Source organism: Arachis ipaensis, chromosome B10 (assembly GCF_000816755.2).
Source record: "Arachis ipaensis cultivar K30076 chromosome B10, Araip1.1, whole genome shotgun sequence".
NCBI lineage: Eukaryota > Viridiplantae > Streptophyta > Magnoliopsida > Fabales > Fabaceae > Arachis > Arachis ipaensis.
In genome coordinates this window covers 115,818,592-115,835,841 of record NC_029794.2, presented here as the reverse complement: position 1 = coordinate 115,835,841, position 17,250 = coordinate 115,818,592, and the positions used below count along the sequence as shown (strand labels likewise).

The following is a 17,250-nucleotide window of genomic DNA, read 5'->3' as shown; positions in this document are numbered from 1 at the left end:
GAATAAAATTCAACATATTTATATAATTTGTTTTACTCTTACTTGACGTAAGAGAGAGAAAGAGAGAATAGAAAACTGTAAAAATTGGGATCCATGTCTGAACTCTGAACTGACTTGTCTTGTCTTGTGTTTGTGCTTTGTCACTTTGAAAACAAAAGAAAGAAAACGGAAAAGAAAATTCCCTTATTATTCTTAGGGCTGCCAACCATGGAAATTTTGAACCAGTGACAGGTATTTTCCCATTATTTTACTCTCTCTTTCTTTTTTCAACGTCTCCTATCAATTATTCAGCTACTTGCTGGCTCATGTTATTTTCAACTCACTCTGTTCTCTTCTGTTGAGAGGGGAGGAGCTGAAAATGACTTCTGTTTGTGTTTCTTGGTAAAGTTACTGCTTTAATTTCTCATCTTGCTTCCTTCTATTTGATTCTGTTGTTTATCTTGATTAATTTCTTTTGCATGCAAACAAGAATCAGATGATGTTGTGTAGTGTAGTGCGGTGCCTTTGATTTTGATTGTTGTTGGATTCTTTATGATCATGAATTTCTTTTCTTTTCTTTTTTGTTGAATTTCTTGCTATTTCTTGGTGTTCATCTTCTATGAATTCATTTGTGGAATTCTTGATCATGGGTTAGTTTGGCTTATAGTTCTATGACCTCATGTATGGACAAAAAAAAAATTCCCATTTTCTTTTATTGATCTGTGTTGCTTTTTTGTAATCTGCAGAACTGATGAGGTAATCAACACTCAATTGATGGTTTCTCGGTAAATTTACCAAAAATGGGTCAAGCATTTTTCTCCATATTTCAGCTTGAAACAAAGAGGTTGCTATGGCTTATTGGCATTACATTTGCAGTGTTTTTACTCTTCCAGTATTCTGAGCTTCCATATTTAGCAACAACAACAACATCATCAGGAAGCAGTAGATTCCATCCAGCAGATCCTCCATCTGAGTCTATACTTAACAATGTTACTACGGATTTCGATATAGCAAACTCTACTAATGGACATGTTCTTGAGAGGATAGTTGATTCAACTAGTTCATCAATTGAAAAGGACAATGTTTTGGGAGCAGGTTTTGTTGTAGAACCAAAAAAGGTATCCATATCAAACACTTCATCTCTTGTAGGATTTGATGAGTCCGATGAAAATCCCGTGGTCGAAAATGTAAGGATATCGGATAATGGATCTACAATAAAGCAGGCAGAGAATCTTGAACTGAAGAGTTCTAACAATGGTATGGATATGAATTTTACAAGAGAGGTCAACACTTCATCTGAATTAGAGCATAAATCAGATACATATTTAAGTCCTCCCGTCGAAATGAAGCCAAATATTACACCTCCTCAAGGGTTATTGAACATTTCCAATGAAATCGATTCGGAGAATGATGAGAGGCCAAAAGATGATGTCAATGTGCTTGGCAAGAACTCTTCTATCAGTAGTATGCCTAAGGAGAATAAAGATTCTCGTATAGCTGTTCCGAAAGTAACATCAATCTCTGAAATGAATGAATTATTGCTTAAAAGCCGTGTCTCATATCGTTCTATGGTATGTGACTCGATTTAACATTTTGTTCCATCAATGACTTACAGATTATAGCATTTTCTTCTGATTTGTTCTAATGTTGCTAATTTGTTTCTTAGAGGCCAAGGTGGTCTTCATCAGTTGATAATGAGCTACTGAAGGTTAGATCGGAGATTGAAAATGCACCAATTGTAGAGAATGTTGATAATCTTTACGCCCCCCTTTATCGAAATCTTTCCATGTTCAAAAGGTATCATCTGAATATTGTTACTTTCTTTAAAATTTCTATCCCTGACACTGACATCACATATTTATAGACTTTTGTAAGCACATATTCGACAGAATTCTTATGTTGCTATCTTGTCTCTTACATAAATATGCAAGTTATCAACAAGGTCTTCATATTTTGATGTAGAAGAATCTCCTTTTAGTTCAGAGCAAACATTTAACTAAAATGGCAACTATGTGAACTTGTCTAAAATCCATAACAGCAATCTATTACACCTTATTATCTTGTTACTGTCTAATTATCAGGAGCTATGAATTAATGGAAGAGACTCTCAAAGTTTATGTATATAGAGAAGGGTCTAAACCAATAATGCATTTGCCATATCTTTTGGGAATTTATGCTTCCGAGGGATGGTTCATGAGGCAGATGGAAGGTAATAAAAGATTTGTTACCAAGGACCCAAAGAAGGCACACCTGTTCTACTTACCTTTCAGTTCCCGGATGCTAGAGGAAACCTTGTATGTACCGGATTCGCATAATAATAGGAACCTGAGGAAGTATCTGAATGGTTATGTCGACTTGATCGCAGCGAAACATCCTTTCTGGAACAGAACCGGAGGTGCTGATCATTTCCTTGTTGCCTGCCATGATTGGGTATGCATTTTCCTACTTTAATTCATCATGCTCTCTGTTTCTCAATTTCCCAAGGCCATTAACTATTTAGACATAATACATTGACCTTTTTTAAGATTAAATGATATACATAGGGAGGAGCATTTGCTCTATTGTACCATTGCTTTATATATGGCAGACTAGTGTCACACTTTTATAAAATACAAGAGTACCAAGGGCCACATAAAGGCAGCCTGGTGCACAAGCATCTCACGTTACTGCAGGGTCCGAGGAAGGTCCGCACCCAAAGGGTGTAATGCACGGAGCCTAACCTAATCATTACATCAGTGGCTGTTTCCCCGGCTTGAATCTGTGACCTTAAGGTCACAAGGAGACAACTCAACCGTTGCTCCAAGGCTTCCCTTCCTAAATATAAAAGAAATTGATGCATACTTTCATAAATAAAGGGGAGTCGTGTGTAATATCGTCTAAAGAAGAGAGGTTAATGTAATTTAAAGTATTGCTACTTTAAACTTCTTTAATTTTTGACCAATTCTTTGCATTAAATGGTTATATCTATGTATAATACTGTATTGTTTTCAATAATCGTAGTTGTATTTGTGCAACGTAGATGCTATCTAGCAGCTTGATTATACTAAGATTGTTGAATCTTTTATCACAATATAAGATAAAATCTTCACCATGCAGGCCCCAACAGAAACAAGACAGAACATGGCCAAGTGCATAAGAGCCTTATGCAATTCTGATGTCAAAGAAGGCTTTGTGATAGGTAAAGATGTGTCTCTTCCTGAAACCTATGTCAGAAATGCGCAGAAACCCACAAGAGACATTGGTGGAAGACCAGTTTCAAAAAGGAAAACATTGGCATTCTTTGCTGGTGGCATGCATGGTTATGTTAGGCCAATCCTATTGCAGCATTGGGAGAACAAAGACCCTGACATGAAAATCTTTGGTATATTGCCAAAATCTAAGGGTAACAGAAACTACATTCAGTACATGAAGAGCAGCAAGTACTGCATTTGTGCAAAAGGGTATGAAGTTAATAGTCCAAGAGTTGTTGAGGCCATATTCTATGAATGTGTTCCTGTTATCATATCTGATAACTTTGTGCCTCCATTCTTTGAAGTGTTGAATTGGGAATCATTTGCTGTTATTGTTATGGAGAAGGATATTCCAAATTTGAAGAGTATTCTACTTTCAATCCCACAAAAGAGGTATCTTCAGATGCAGATGAGGGTAAAAAAAGTGCAGCAGCATTTCCTTTGGCATAGGAGCCCTGAGAAGTATGATATGTTTCACATGATACTTCATTCTATTTGGTTCAATAGAGTCTTCACCACAAGAGCTAGATAACTGAATTGAGATTAATACCGAGTTTCAAAGTCGTCTTCTTTCATTTTTTGTAAGTAAAATATCTCTGTATATCTATTCTTTTTCAGAAGAAGCAAAATAAAAAGAAATAAAAAAAACAAAAAAACAAAAACCTTGTTCTGATCAGTACTAGTTGAAGTTTACTCTGTGTCTTGAAACGGTAGCGTAAAATTTACAAAATTGACATAAAGAGAATGTTAAATATTTTACTAAAGAAATATGATATTATAAAGTTATAAAATTGGGTAATAATTCTACGTTAATTAAATTTTTAACTTAAACTTTTAATAATTATTCTCTACATACAGGTCATTTATATTCACGCACACGCACTTTGTATTGTTACTGCACGTTCTTCTTTTTATTCTTTTTCGTTATAGTCGTCATCAATACCACCTTTTCCTTTTTTCTTTTTTTTTACGAAATTGATTATTGTTTTGAATCCAATCAAGTGGTTGAGGTGTGGTTTAATTCAGAAAGAAAAAATGTATTATTAGAGGAAATATTTTTCTGTATTTGCAGCAAATTTGGGTGTAACACGAAGATATTTGGGTGTATTTTTAAGAATTTTGGGTGTATTTTTATTCTAAGTTCTGCATAATTCAAAACTCTTTCTCTTCCTCTTCCTCATCTTCTATTGCTTCTTCTTTCTCATCTTCTTATTTCGTTTTCTTATAAGTTTTTTTAGGAGAAAAAATCAAACAAAAAGAAAAAGATACATAATATTGCAAAATTAATAGAAAGATGAGGAGGAAAAAAATACAGCAACAATAACAATAATAAAAAACGACGACGAGGATGAAACACCTGAAGAAGAATGAGGAGAAACGCCAAAAAAAAAAAAAGAAAAAGAAAAAAGAAGATGAGAAAAACGCGAAACGTGCTATGAAAACCGTTGAGTAGTGCGCACACGCTCGCGTATTTTTTGTTAAGTTTATTCTAATTTGTATGACTTGTATGTATAATACTCCTCAATTTTTATGGAGATATGAAATGATAATTGCCAATACTACTCTATTTTAATCAAATCTCTTCTAAAGAGACTTAGATAGATAATCACTCCATCCAAACGAAATTCCTAACATAGAAATACAAAATGATAAATTATAATACTCCATTCAAAGTCAAATTCCACTTCCAATTACATTCATATTATTTATTGATAGTAAACTAATTAACTAAATGATATAAATGCTCAATTTAAACACAGAGTAGATACCAAAAATATAAGACTAATTTTCTTAACCTAGCTAAAAGAGTGGCTAATGACTTAGTAAATAAAACAAATATAAAAATACAATACATATAAAAAAAAACCTTATAATCTACCCTTTAACAACTCTAACTCATAAAAATACCATATATTTGGTTAATTCTAACCATCTATTTATATTACTCCTACGATGATATACAAGAGAAAATGTCACTTGTTAAGCTTAACAATTTACAATTTCTAATTCAGTAAAAAAAAATTACAAGATTTAGTTGATACATATTTATTGATAATACTTTTTCACTTGATTTCATCTACATGCTTCTTTATATTAACATGTATTAAAGAGAATTTTGTTTTAGTTTCACAACTCGTAAATCTTAACATTACAATCTTTGACCATTTGATTAACTTTTATTTCCAGCTCATATATAAATTAAAATTTATTTTGATTTCTTTACGAAACTCATACGGATTTATGGTGGCAATTAATCCAAATCATTTATTATGATAATAATTTGAACTTATTAAATACTAAAAGAATAAATTGACAATGCACAGATCATAAAATAACATGTTGCTATAATTTGCATTCATGCATAAAACTTAGGGTGAGTATGTTAACCAAGGTTCTGAGAACCGGACCGGTCATCGAACCGCTTTAGTCACTGGTTCACTGGTTTACTGGTTCAACCGATCCAACCGTGGTCTAACCGAAAAAACTGTTTTAGAATAAAATAATATATAAATTTTAAATATATATCCTAAAATATAATTATAGCTTTTGATAAAGATCTTCCTACCAATCCAGTTCTTTTGGTATAGCTTTGTGGTATAATTATAGCTTTGTGGTATAATTATACCAAATCAGAATTAGACTGCATATACTATATTCAAGGAGAACTCTTATGCTTGTACAACTTAACAGCACATAATCCACCTGACATAAAGCTAAGCAAGGACTCAAGAATTGTTTATTCTGGACAAAAGGGGATCATAAACAACTGATTTTGTGGAAGTTCAATGAATAAACAAACAAACTACAATAATATGCATTATGGCATGCCATAAACAAACCAATGATGAAGGGTTCCTCTCTTCAAGCTTGTGGGGGACTAGAATCAATCAACAGAGTAGCTGTTGGGATAATCTTCCTTCTTAATTCTTATATACCTCAAACAATTTCCTACAAAATGAAAACTGAGCACAAAATAGGGCCTTAAAACAAAAACAAAACAACACTCATAGAGCCAGAAATCAGAACATTCACACAGCCAGAAATCAAGAACAATTAGCACAATATACTAAAAAGAGCCAGAAATCAAGAACAATCAGCAACTAAAATTAAAATACAGCAACAAATCATCACCCTAAATACTAAAATCGATAAATCTATCAACAAAAATTCAAAAACAGTTGATTCAAAAGTTAAAAAACACTAGAATAGTAGCAGCAAGTACCAAACAGTAACAAGTAATCCCTAATCACACTAAACCTGAAATTTCAACAGCAACAAGTAATCCCTAATCACACTAAACCTGAAATTTCAACAAACATTACAAACAGCAACAAGTAATCCCTAATCCCTAAACAAAATTTCCAATAATGATTTCATTTTCATTTTTAGCAGCAGCAAGAAAATTTTAACCAAAATTTTAGAAATCAAAGAAAGAGCAGCAACACAAAATCAGCAAAAATTATCAATTTGACAATTTCACATTAAAAATCAACAAACAGAGGCTCTCAGGAGAGAAGACGGAGACAAGAACAAGTTACCAACAACCAGAAATTGAGCAATACACAGAAATTGAGCTGCAAACCAAGTTACCAACAACCAGAAATTGAGCTGCAAACCAAGTTACCAACAAACAGAAATTGAGCTGCAAACCAAGTTACTAACAAACAGAAATTGAGCTGCAAACCAAGTTACTAACAAAGAAGTTCACAGAGGCAAATAACAAAGATGAACAGAGGAAGTCAGTTCACAGAGGCAAGTCGAAGTTCACACAGGCAAAGAACAAAGATGAGCAGAGGACAAGTTACTCACCGCGCGACGATGAAGACGATGGGACGGGCTACTGCCTGCTGGTGTTGAGAAGATGAAGACGACGCAGATGGATGGCTACTGGGCAGGGAACCAGGCGAAGAAGGAGGGTTACTTGGGCTGACGACCAGGCGACGGCAGTTGCGCTGTTGACCGGTGACCGCGGCGACGAAGGAGGGCGCGGTGGCAGGCTAGGGTTCGGGCGGCTAGGGTTCAGTCTTCTCTGTTCTCTTCTCTCACGCAGATGAATATGATTCAGAATTTCAGATTCGGGGGAAGAAAGGGGGGTTGGGGTGCAGGGTGCTCTACGGGTCGGGTCGGGTTAAGGGTTTCTTTTTTTTATACATCTCCTGTGGACACGTGGTCTCTCTCTGGCTGGAAGTAGCTAGTTGTGAGGAAGTTAGCGAGGCTCATTGGAGGGTTGGGCGAGCCGGCTGGATAGGTTAATTCAGAATGGAATTTCGTTGTAGAGGGTTCTGTTGGTGCCATAGTTAGGCCTTTTGGTTTGTTCCCAAAAAAGAGTGGCTATAACCTAGGAAGTTGGTTCTCTGGGCCAGTCTTCTCCTCTCATTAGGGGTGGCAAGTAGGAAAGCCCGCCCTGCCTAACGACGGGCTGGCGGGCTAATCCCACCAAATATCTTTTTTTTTTAACTTTTAACTATTAAATAATATATATAAAGGTATAAAAAAATCTCTTCTGTTTTTTACTTTTAACTATTATAATTTCTAAAGGTATAAACAAATTATAATTTTTATATTCACAAATATTAAAGTCTTTGTAATTATAAATATCTAATAAATATAATTATAAACAAAGTTTTCATCCAAAACATAATTATAAATATTGTTCTCAAAGCAAAATAAACATAATCCAAAACATAATTATAAATATTGCCTCTAAAACAAAATAAACATAATCCAAAACACTCAATTTTCATCTTCATTCTCTTGTAAATTGGGTTGGGAAAAGTTGGATTTTGGCAAAAAAAATTATAAAAATACCCCTTGCCAAAAAAATACTAATCCCGGTGTAAGGTCCCACATTGGTTGGGGATGGGAACGAAGCATGCCTTATAAGGGTGTGGATACCTCTTCCTAGCATGACGCGTTTTGACGAGTGAGTGTGGCGGACTTCGGCTATCATCCCTATCGTCAAAGGCAAAACCGTGAGGCCTTGTGTGCCAAAACGGACAATATCGTGCTAGCGGGTGGTCTGGGTTGTTACACCCGGCGGGGAAGCCCGCCCCGCCCCGCCAAAGCTCGCCAAAGCCTGTGGTTTAAGCGGTGCGGGTTAGACGGGCTTTTGCTATTTGGCGGTCCCAATTTTCTAGCCTAACCCGCCTTTTTGGCGGGTTACGCGGGCCGGCCCGGCGGGTTTAAGCCTGTTTGCCACCCCTGCCTCTCATAAAAAGAAACCCTATCAGCGTTAACGAAGACCGCCGCCGCGGGTCTCGTGACTCTTACTGTCTCCAGCAATTGGCAACTGCGTCTGTTTCGAGTGCTCTCTCCTGATCAACGACTTCTCCACGAACACCAATCTCCAGCTCATGCATCATAGCCAGGTAGCGATGGTGCTCACAGACATCATGTTGGTTAGGTGCGCATGTCCCGCAGTCAGTCGTGCTGCTCGTCCTCCGCCGTGCTTGTCAGTCGAAGGTATGAGCTGCTCTGACCACTGAATGATCTGCTTTGAGTGTTGGCTTCGAAACGTGTTCAGGTTAGGTCGAGTATGTGTATTGCATTTGAAACGTGTATTTTGAAGTTCTAGTTACTGGTATTGGCTTAAAGGGAAAAAATTTGAAATACTGCTGATGTTGTGGATATAGGATTAGGAATCCATGATTTTAGTCCGATTGGAGCTTGGGTAGTTAGTTAAAGACTGAGTCACATTAGATCATTCTTCTTCTTCCACAAACTCCTATATGAACAAATTGTTAGATTCCTTAGACATATGTTTTAGTTAAAAATTAGTAAGTTCAATATATTGTGGGTTTGGGAAATTGTTATTGCTACGGATACTACTAGTAATCTAGGCATGATAATGAATCCATGGCTGTTAAGAAGGCACTTCCTGTTACTAACCCATAGGTGATTTTCATGTTTTAGTAAGAAACTTTGATGGCTCAGATTTTCTCTATGTAAATTGAGTTAAATTGCTAATTCGATGTAGTCTTAATGTAAAGTAGTTTGTTTTTTCAAAATGGAATGTCCTTTTCCTGTTTGCATCTAAATATTGGAGCTGTTGTAAAATTGAGGACTTGTAGCACTCTACTAAGCATGGGCACCTTCATAGATACTAGAGACATAGACATGGTAATTTCAATTTTTTGTTTCGTAGCGGACATGCCACAAATATATCATGTAAAGCAGGTCGTAAATGATTTATAATTAGATCTTCATATGTTTTTGATATTATAAGATCCGTTGTTATTTTTTTTGTTTTTTAATTTCTGCCAATAAAATGTGGAAAGGGTTTTTATCCTGTTGTCTACAATTCTGCTGGGAACCTTGTTGAACTTATGGTGCTCTGTAGGTTCTTAATTTTTTGTTTTTAACTTCATGAAGGTGCGCTAAAGTTGGTGAGCTTTGTCAAGGAAAGGAATACTTTGTTCAATCTAATTTTTCATTCTACGAAGAAATAGATGAATTAAACTAAAGCAGTTAAGTAGAAGACAAGATGAGCAAATATTTGTTGTTAGTTTGGTTAACTCTGCATTTTTTGTTTTTGTTTCTGGTGAATGTCTTTATGAATTCAAAAGCCATATAATGTGTTTTAATTATATGATTATAACTTCAGTAGTGGTATAATCTATTTTTTTATAATGATGCAGTGGTGTTTGTCACTTTAGTCATTGCTTGATGGGATTAGTTCGTAGAGTCATGCAATTGTCCGGACTTGAGGGTTTATATCATTCCATGGGTAGTGGGATTCATGTGCATTTTTGTAGGGATCAGGAGATATGGTTATGAATATGTACATGGATTGTTGCTGCCAAGGTGAGTGTTGTATGATTTTCACATTGAAGTTGGAGTAGCTGAGATTTTTGTGCGGGGGCGAAGAAATTGTTTGCTCAGTTCAGGATAGATACTCAGGTTGGGTTCTTGTAGTTTAGGAATGTTAAGGTCTTCAATTGAAAGAATTATATTTTATTTGGTCACTTTATGTTTAAACAGTTATAATGCAGGTTATGCCTTATTTGTGGAGTAAGATATAGTCTCTTTGGGATAGTTGTGGTTGATTTTTTGACTGTATCAACGGTGCGATTATGAGTTATATTTATCTATTTTGTATGTAATCAGGCTAGAAGATTGCACACTTATTTCCAATGGATTTCAAGTGCATGTTCAACAGTGAGTGAAGACCTCGAGTGATGATAAATGGGACGACGACGAAGGCCTCAAGTGCCATGAGGGCCGTGAATCCGGGGAAAATAGTGTACGGGGTGCCGTCGATGGTAACAGGTCGGCTGGTGCAGATGATACGGCAGAGGGTGGTCTCAGTCGTCCAGTCGGTGCGCAAGACTTCTTGGGAAAAGAGTTTGCAACGAAGGAGGATGCTTATGCTACCTATAAGGAGTTCGCTAAATTAAGGGGTTTTGGAGTTCGAAAAGGAGATGTAGCTCGTGTGAATGGGGTGTTGATTAGGAGAGACTTTTTCTGCCATCGACAAGGTACAAGACATCCTAAGCACTATGACCGTCCTGAGCGAGTAAGGGAGGAGAGGTTGGAGAATCGCACGAACTGTAAGCCAAAGTTGAAGATTTACTATGATATGCAACATAGCGTATTGGAGAGGGTTTTTTGATTTACTTATACTCCAAAATGACTTCATTAAATAAGATAATACAATTCTAGACTTTTCCGAACCCACACATATATTTCTTAGGTCTAACAATACAAGACAAATTAAAAAAGAACGAATACAAAGACAAATCAACAAAACAGAACCACAAGTCGAAAATGAATAAAGTAAATCATTTGTTAAATGAGTAACAGCGATTTTTATAATTATTTATGGAGTTTTTTCAAGATTCACGTCATTCATACATTAAAAAAAATTAAGAAAAAATTGCACTTCTTTCTTTTGAAAAATTCTAAAATGACACTTTCTTCCTTCATAATTGTAAAATAAACATTCTCCTTCGTTATGATTTGTAAATAATCTCCTTTTTAATACATTTTAAATTTATTGTGTTAACCAATACTAACCTCATCCATTTTTCAAGAAAAATTTGTTTAATTGAAATAAGTGTAGGATTTTGGTTGGGTCGAGCTCTAGAGTGTCTTTGTGTTGGTGCAGTCATACACCCACAGACGAACTGCGGTATCCGAATTGTCCTTGTGCCATTTAAGACTACAGAGATGTATGAAATGGCATGCTTAGCTTTTATGATCTGTAGCATTTGTTTGGATATTTGAATTGTTCAGTTCTAATATGTTGTATAATGAGATGTAAGGGGGCCTCCGACAATCTGCTTTTATCCTGATGAGGGAGTTATCATGGCGTTTCTTTGGCCACAAAATTGACTGTCGAAGATTGTTTCTTTTGGCAGCTATTTCACTGTCTCTAGTATTTTGTTTCAGATGATTGTACATAGGTATTTACTAAATGATAAGTCTCCTTATGAAAATGATTTATCACACCCATCCTTGAATAGTAGTACCACCAAAGAGACTTCAGCAGGTTCGACTCAACCTTCCTTACTCTATTATTTTACTTAATTCATCAAATGAAGTAGTCCAATCAGTCGCATTTGAGTCTAAGAGAGCAGAAACCTGCCTGAATAGTTCTATCTCTAGAAGTAAAAGGGAGGACAAGCTTGCTAATGCAACAAAAAATACAAGGTTTTTCTTCCCTCTTGGTGTTCCTTCTTATAAGCAGGTAGAAATTGGTGAGACCTTGAACCTACCACTTTTTCTATAAAGTTACCAATAAGTTGATGCATATATATTTCTCAGAAACACATACAGTTGTTGCCACCTCATGAGGCCCTTGTGTATGCAAAGAAAGAGATTGATAATACCCCTTTGGTTAATGAAGGTCTTGATCTCTATGCCCCTTCAGGGTGAAAATATAGTTTCGCAAATGAAGATGTAGTTTCTTGTATAGTAAAGAACATATATGAAGTTGCATTATATATAATATGTATATTTAGTGTACATAAATCAAGATTTGTTTTCAATATGTTAGAAAACATTGCTTGTGAGCCATATGCCTTGTCCTTTATACATATGTAATATGTAGGGCTGGCAATGGGTAGAGTAAGGTAGGGTTTAGACCATATCCTAACCCTACCCTCGGGTAGAAAATCTCAATAAAACCCTACCCTACCTTATCCGCGGGTTGAGAATCTCTCAACCCGAACCCTATCCACACTTTAAATTATAAAACCCTACCCTACCCTACCCTACCCGCAGAAATATTAATTTTTTAAAAATAAATATAAAAATCATTCCAAATTTCATACATATTAATAAAATAAAAAAAATAAACAACTAAATTCAAATTAAAATAAAAGACAATAAAATCTTAAAAAAATTCAACATAAAATTACAAACATACATATTGTTATATTAATAAAATAAAAAACTAAGTTTAAATTAAATTTAAAAACAATAAAGTCCTAAACAAATCCAACATAAAATTACAAATAGCATAATTATCAAGTTCTTAATAAAATTAAAATAACATAAACAAAGATAAATGTCTTCAAACATTTTTTTTAATTCCAAGTTCTTGCAACATTATTCTTCCATCAGTTCAGAAAATGTATCATCATCTTCATTAGCAGTTTGATAATCAGATTTTTCACCTAAAAATCAAATACAACAATTTTATTATATATAATTTTAACACAATTATAATTTCTAAACAAATTAAAAAACTTGAAAACATAAATAACCTCTTTTATAATATTCTGCCCACAACCAATTTTGATTGCACATAAGAGCTTCTACCGTATCTTCATGAAGACTACCACGATGAGTAGCAATTATACGGCCATTTGTGCTAAAAGAAGACTCAGAAGCAACAGTAGACACAGGAATGGCAAATATGTCTCTTGCAATTTTCTGAAGAGTTAGAAACCTAACTCCATTTACCTTCCACCAAGCTAATATATCAAAATCAGGAGTTAAAGGATGAACATCTTCCTCTACCTAGTGATCAAATTTCGTCTTCACAAATGAACCTTTTTCCTTCTTCTTTTGTCTAATATACAATTGATAAAAAAATAATATCCTTTTATAAAAATTAGAAATTTCTTTTATGACCTGACTTCATATTGAAAAATCGTATGTGATTAAACTGAGGATAATATTTAATAATACAATTTTTCAATATATATTGCATTCACATCAACTATAAATCTGAAGCAACAAATTTGATCAATTCAAGCATTTACATTCCAAGAAAAAAAACTGAGCTGGTAGCTACCAATCACATCATCTAACCAAACTCTAGCATGAAAGACTTATGATTCACTACCAGTATAGATATCTAATTGCATGGACCAAAAAATAAGCAATATATGCATACAAAATTCACCACCAGTATAATTATTAAGATTGATATATATATATATAAACGAATTGAAAGAAGATAGCAGAGATACAGAGAAGGAAAAGTCACAGATTCAAACGCAAAGTAAAGCCCCAATTTTCACAGATTCAAACGCAAAGTACATACCAAGAAGAGCACAGAGCAACAGCGTAGAGAGGAGAGAATGTCACGAATCAGTGGCGTTGCGAGGAGAGCACAGAGGAGGAAGAAGAGTGGCGGCAAATTGGCAATGGAGGAACGAGGAGGGAGAGTTGGAGCTTGCAGTGAAGCACTGAGGCTTATGGCTTGGGAAGAAACGGCGCTACCAGCCTCCCACTTAGTCTTAGGGTTTCTGATTTGAGTGATTTCTGAATCATAAATTATATATGGTTTTTATTTTTGTTTAATTTTTATTTTATGGTAACTTCATAAATATACAAATGCAATATATTATCAAAGTAAGTAACTAGTAGTGGTTACTTACCTGCTACACATGAAGGAGGTTGAGGGTTCAACTCTCACCTCCTTCACTATGCATATAATTTTTAAAAAACATGTTATATATGGGGGGGTGCGAGTAGAGTAGGGTAGGGTACACCCTACCCGCAGGCCTACCCTACCCGCAGCGGGTCGGGTAGCCCACCCTACCCGAACGGGTTAGGTCGGATAGGGTACCCGCGGGTAGGGTACGTTTTGCCAGCCCTAGTAATATGTGAGCCGTATATCTAATATTGTGGTATTATTCATATGAAGTTGATAACAAAAAATCAGTAGATGGTTTGACTAAATTATTTTCTAATATTGTATGTGAATTTTCACGATGTCTTAATCTCTCAAGTATGCTACTAGTGTCTATAGGTTGGAGTGTTGGACAACTTAAACGATAAATTTAGTTATAATCAAGATGTTTTGCCTTGTTGCCTTGGACACAAAATTCTCACTATTTCACCTAATAATAAATTGAATTCATACCATCTTAAAATTATAATAAAGTTTGATTTTTATTTGTTAATTGAGTAATTGACATGCCAAATTTTAAATATCATTGCACCTTACAATTAAAGCCTAAGAAGCATAATATTCTGTCTATTTTATATTTGTTTTATTTTTAGTTGTTACATATGTTATCGTATGAAAAATACTTTAATTCCTATAACAACTCCTATCTAAATATAATTACAAAACATATAACAAAAATTAAATTACAATAGAATTCATTTTATTTTCTTGTGATATTAAAATTAGAAAATACAACGTAAATATATGTATCAATATTAATATGTTCGGTATATTATTTTTACTAATTTATTTTAAATGAATATATTAAAAGTTAGAGTTTCATATTAAAAGAATTTAAATTTTGGTATACATGAGCTTTTAAAAACATAGTAAAAATGCAAATTTTTAAAGATAACAAAAACAAAAAGTGTCAAAAATATTTCATTTTTACAAAGCTCCATTGATAGTCCATGATTTATAATATTTTTTTAATAAAACTACTTTTCTATTTTTTAGAAAAATGATATCCGATTAACTCAATTCAACTTGTATTCTTACATTGTCTCATTTTTATAACTTACTATTATTATCATTAAGTTCAAAATTTTCACTAATGCAATACGTCATTTTCATTCCTTTACAAATATTCTTTTGCGTAGTTAAATACAACATTTAAATTTTATATTATTTTATATATTATATAATATATCCCTAAATAGGATTTTTAGCAATAAAGGAGGTCCTAACTCCCATGGCCATGCATATAAATCTAAAATTACGTACGTACTAAGTCACGTACTCATGTTCTGTAAATTCTGCATTAACCCACGAGAGAATTATGTAACTGCTTCATTTTCAGTCGTGAGAAAAATTTAAAAACTGTTCACTTTTAATCGTAAAGTAAGATTATAAAAACTGCTCCACTTACAATTGTTTGTTTTTCTTTTCGTCTTCTTACCTTATGTTCTGATAGACAAATAGAAATGAAAAATTCAATAAATCAACAATCATGGCAACGTCGACCACTTAGACAGAATATGCTAGGCGAAGAAGACAGAATATGAGCGACAACAACACCTAGCTAGAAGACGTGCAACTTATCGGGAGATGATTTGACAAAGAAAATAAGTTGCCATATCAACTGATATAACTCGTATCCCAACTCCATTGTCAAGCACAGGTAGAGTTACCGATTAACTATAAATATAGGAGTAGTCCGATTAACTACAATTAGACAAATGGCCAGAGCCACTAACCATCCTCAATTTGTTACAGGTAACATATAATATGACATGTATAATGATAAGTTTTAATATTGCCCTTGATGAGAGAGGTTTGTTATTAAGAGAAATTCTTCTGTACAATCGTCAGTTACTTAATATAAAAAAAACTTCCACCCATTTCAAACAGCAACTTCATTAAAAGTTTTCTATTGGATGTAAATCATTGTTGCGGATTTTCAAAGAATAAAAGTAAAATAATTTAAATATGTTTATTATTAAAAAAAATTTTCCCGTCAGTTATGTTGAATAAAAAATTTTTTACACATCTTTCACCATTACTTCATTAAAAATTTTTGGTTAAATTACACAGTTAGTCCTTACACTTTCAGTAAAATTATAAATTGGTCCCTATAGTTTAAAAGTTTGTAATTGGGTCCCTGAAAAAAAAAATAAAATTTGTAATTGGGTCCTTACCGTTCAAACACCGTTTGATTTAACGGAATATTCCTCAATATATTTGCTATTTTAAGCATGTGAGTTGCACGTGTTTAACAATAAGGACTAATTTATAATTTTAGTAAAAGTATAGGGACCAACACTATAATTTAACTATTTAAAAATGACAAAAAAAATCCCTAACCCATCCCACCCCCTCCTCAGTCCTCTCACTGTCACTTCTCCACTTTTCAAAACAGAGGAAAAATCCCTAACCCATCCCTAACACTCTCCTCTTCCTCTTCATCTTCAACTCCATTTCTCTCTTCCTTTACTTCCTCACATACTCTTCCAATTCTTTACGCTCCAATACCAACCTTCACAATCAAGTTCCTCTCTTAAGATCACAGCAACAACAACAATCGCACCATCACTCTTCAAAGCCATGGCCAATTCTCCCTTCTTACCCGCTCCTGTGAAGGCTACTTCGGGAACGGTTTCGGTGGGGATTCATTGGCGGTGAACACACGGCAAATAACGTTGCTGCGGGGAGCGGCGCCACCGTGGTAGGGGAACTCCTCCCAGCCAAAGGCTTCTACGACGTTGTTGAAGTCAGAAGGGTTTTGGATCGGAAAACCTAACTCCATCGTAAACCTCATTTTGTTGAAATCTGGATCTCCAAGAAGAAGCAGAAGTAGAAGGAGGAGAGTGATGTAGATGCGTTGGCAAAGTGTGCATGGTTGATGTTGTTTGCTTCCTTTCTAGGGAAGACAACCTCTTGTCTCCCTCTCAAGCTCTCAAAGCTTCTCTTTCTGTTATTCTCACTCAACCTTTCTCTCTGCTTCTGCTTGAAATGTTAGACCTCATATTTTTCTTCAATTTTTTGAATCTGAAATTTTAACTCATGGTAGATAAAGTGAATTTAGATTTTAATTACTGAGACTTGTTTACTGGAAGCAATTAATCTGATTCTCCAAGGAGCACAGATTATAGCAGCAACAAGAAAGAGTGGGGTGGGGGGAAGGAAACGCGTTTT

At 34.6% G+C, this 17,250-nt stretch overlaps 1 protein-coding gene and 1 long non-coding RNA gene across 3 annotated transcripts; one reads left to right on the top strand and one right to left on the bottom strand.

Annotated features, from left to right (window-relative positions):
- Positions 80–3,885, top strand: LOC107623667 (probable glycosyltransferase At5g25310). 2 transcript variants are annotated; one of them, XM_016326013.2, is made up of 5 exons: positions 80–231; positions 726–1,550; positions 1,646–1,776; positions 2,061–2,409; positions 3,076–3,885. In XM_016326013.2, exons 2-5 carry the CDS (start codon positions 780–782, stop codon positions 3,739–3,741), a joined length of 1,917 nt encoding a protein of 638 aa, XP_016181499.1. In that variant the 5' UTR covers positions 80–231; positions 726–779; the 3' UTR covers positions 3,742–3,885. The 2 variants fall into 2 exon arrangements, with proteins under 2 accessions (XP_016181499.1, XP_016181500.1); XM_016326014.2 differs by having other exon boundaries at positions 227–381.
- Positions 12,533–13,898, bottom strand: LOC110268185. Its single transcript, XR_002356292.1, has 3 exons — positions 13,705–13,898; positions 12,920–13,129; positions 12,533–12,829 (listed from the first exon to the last, which is right to left on the bottom strand). It is a non-coding gene; the product is annotated as an uncharacterized LOC110268185 (long non-coding RNA).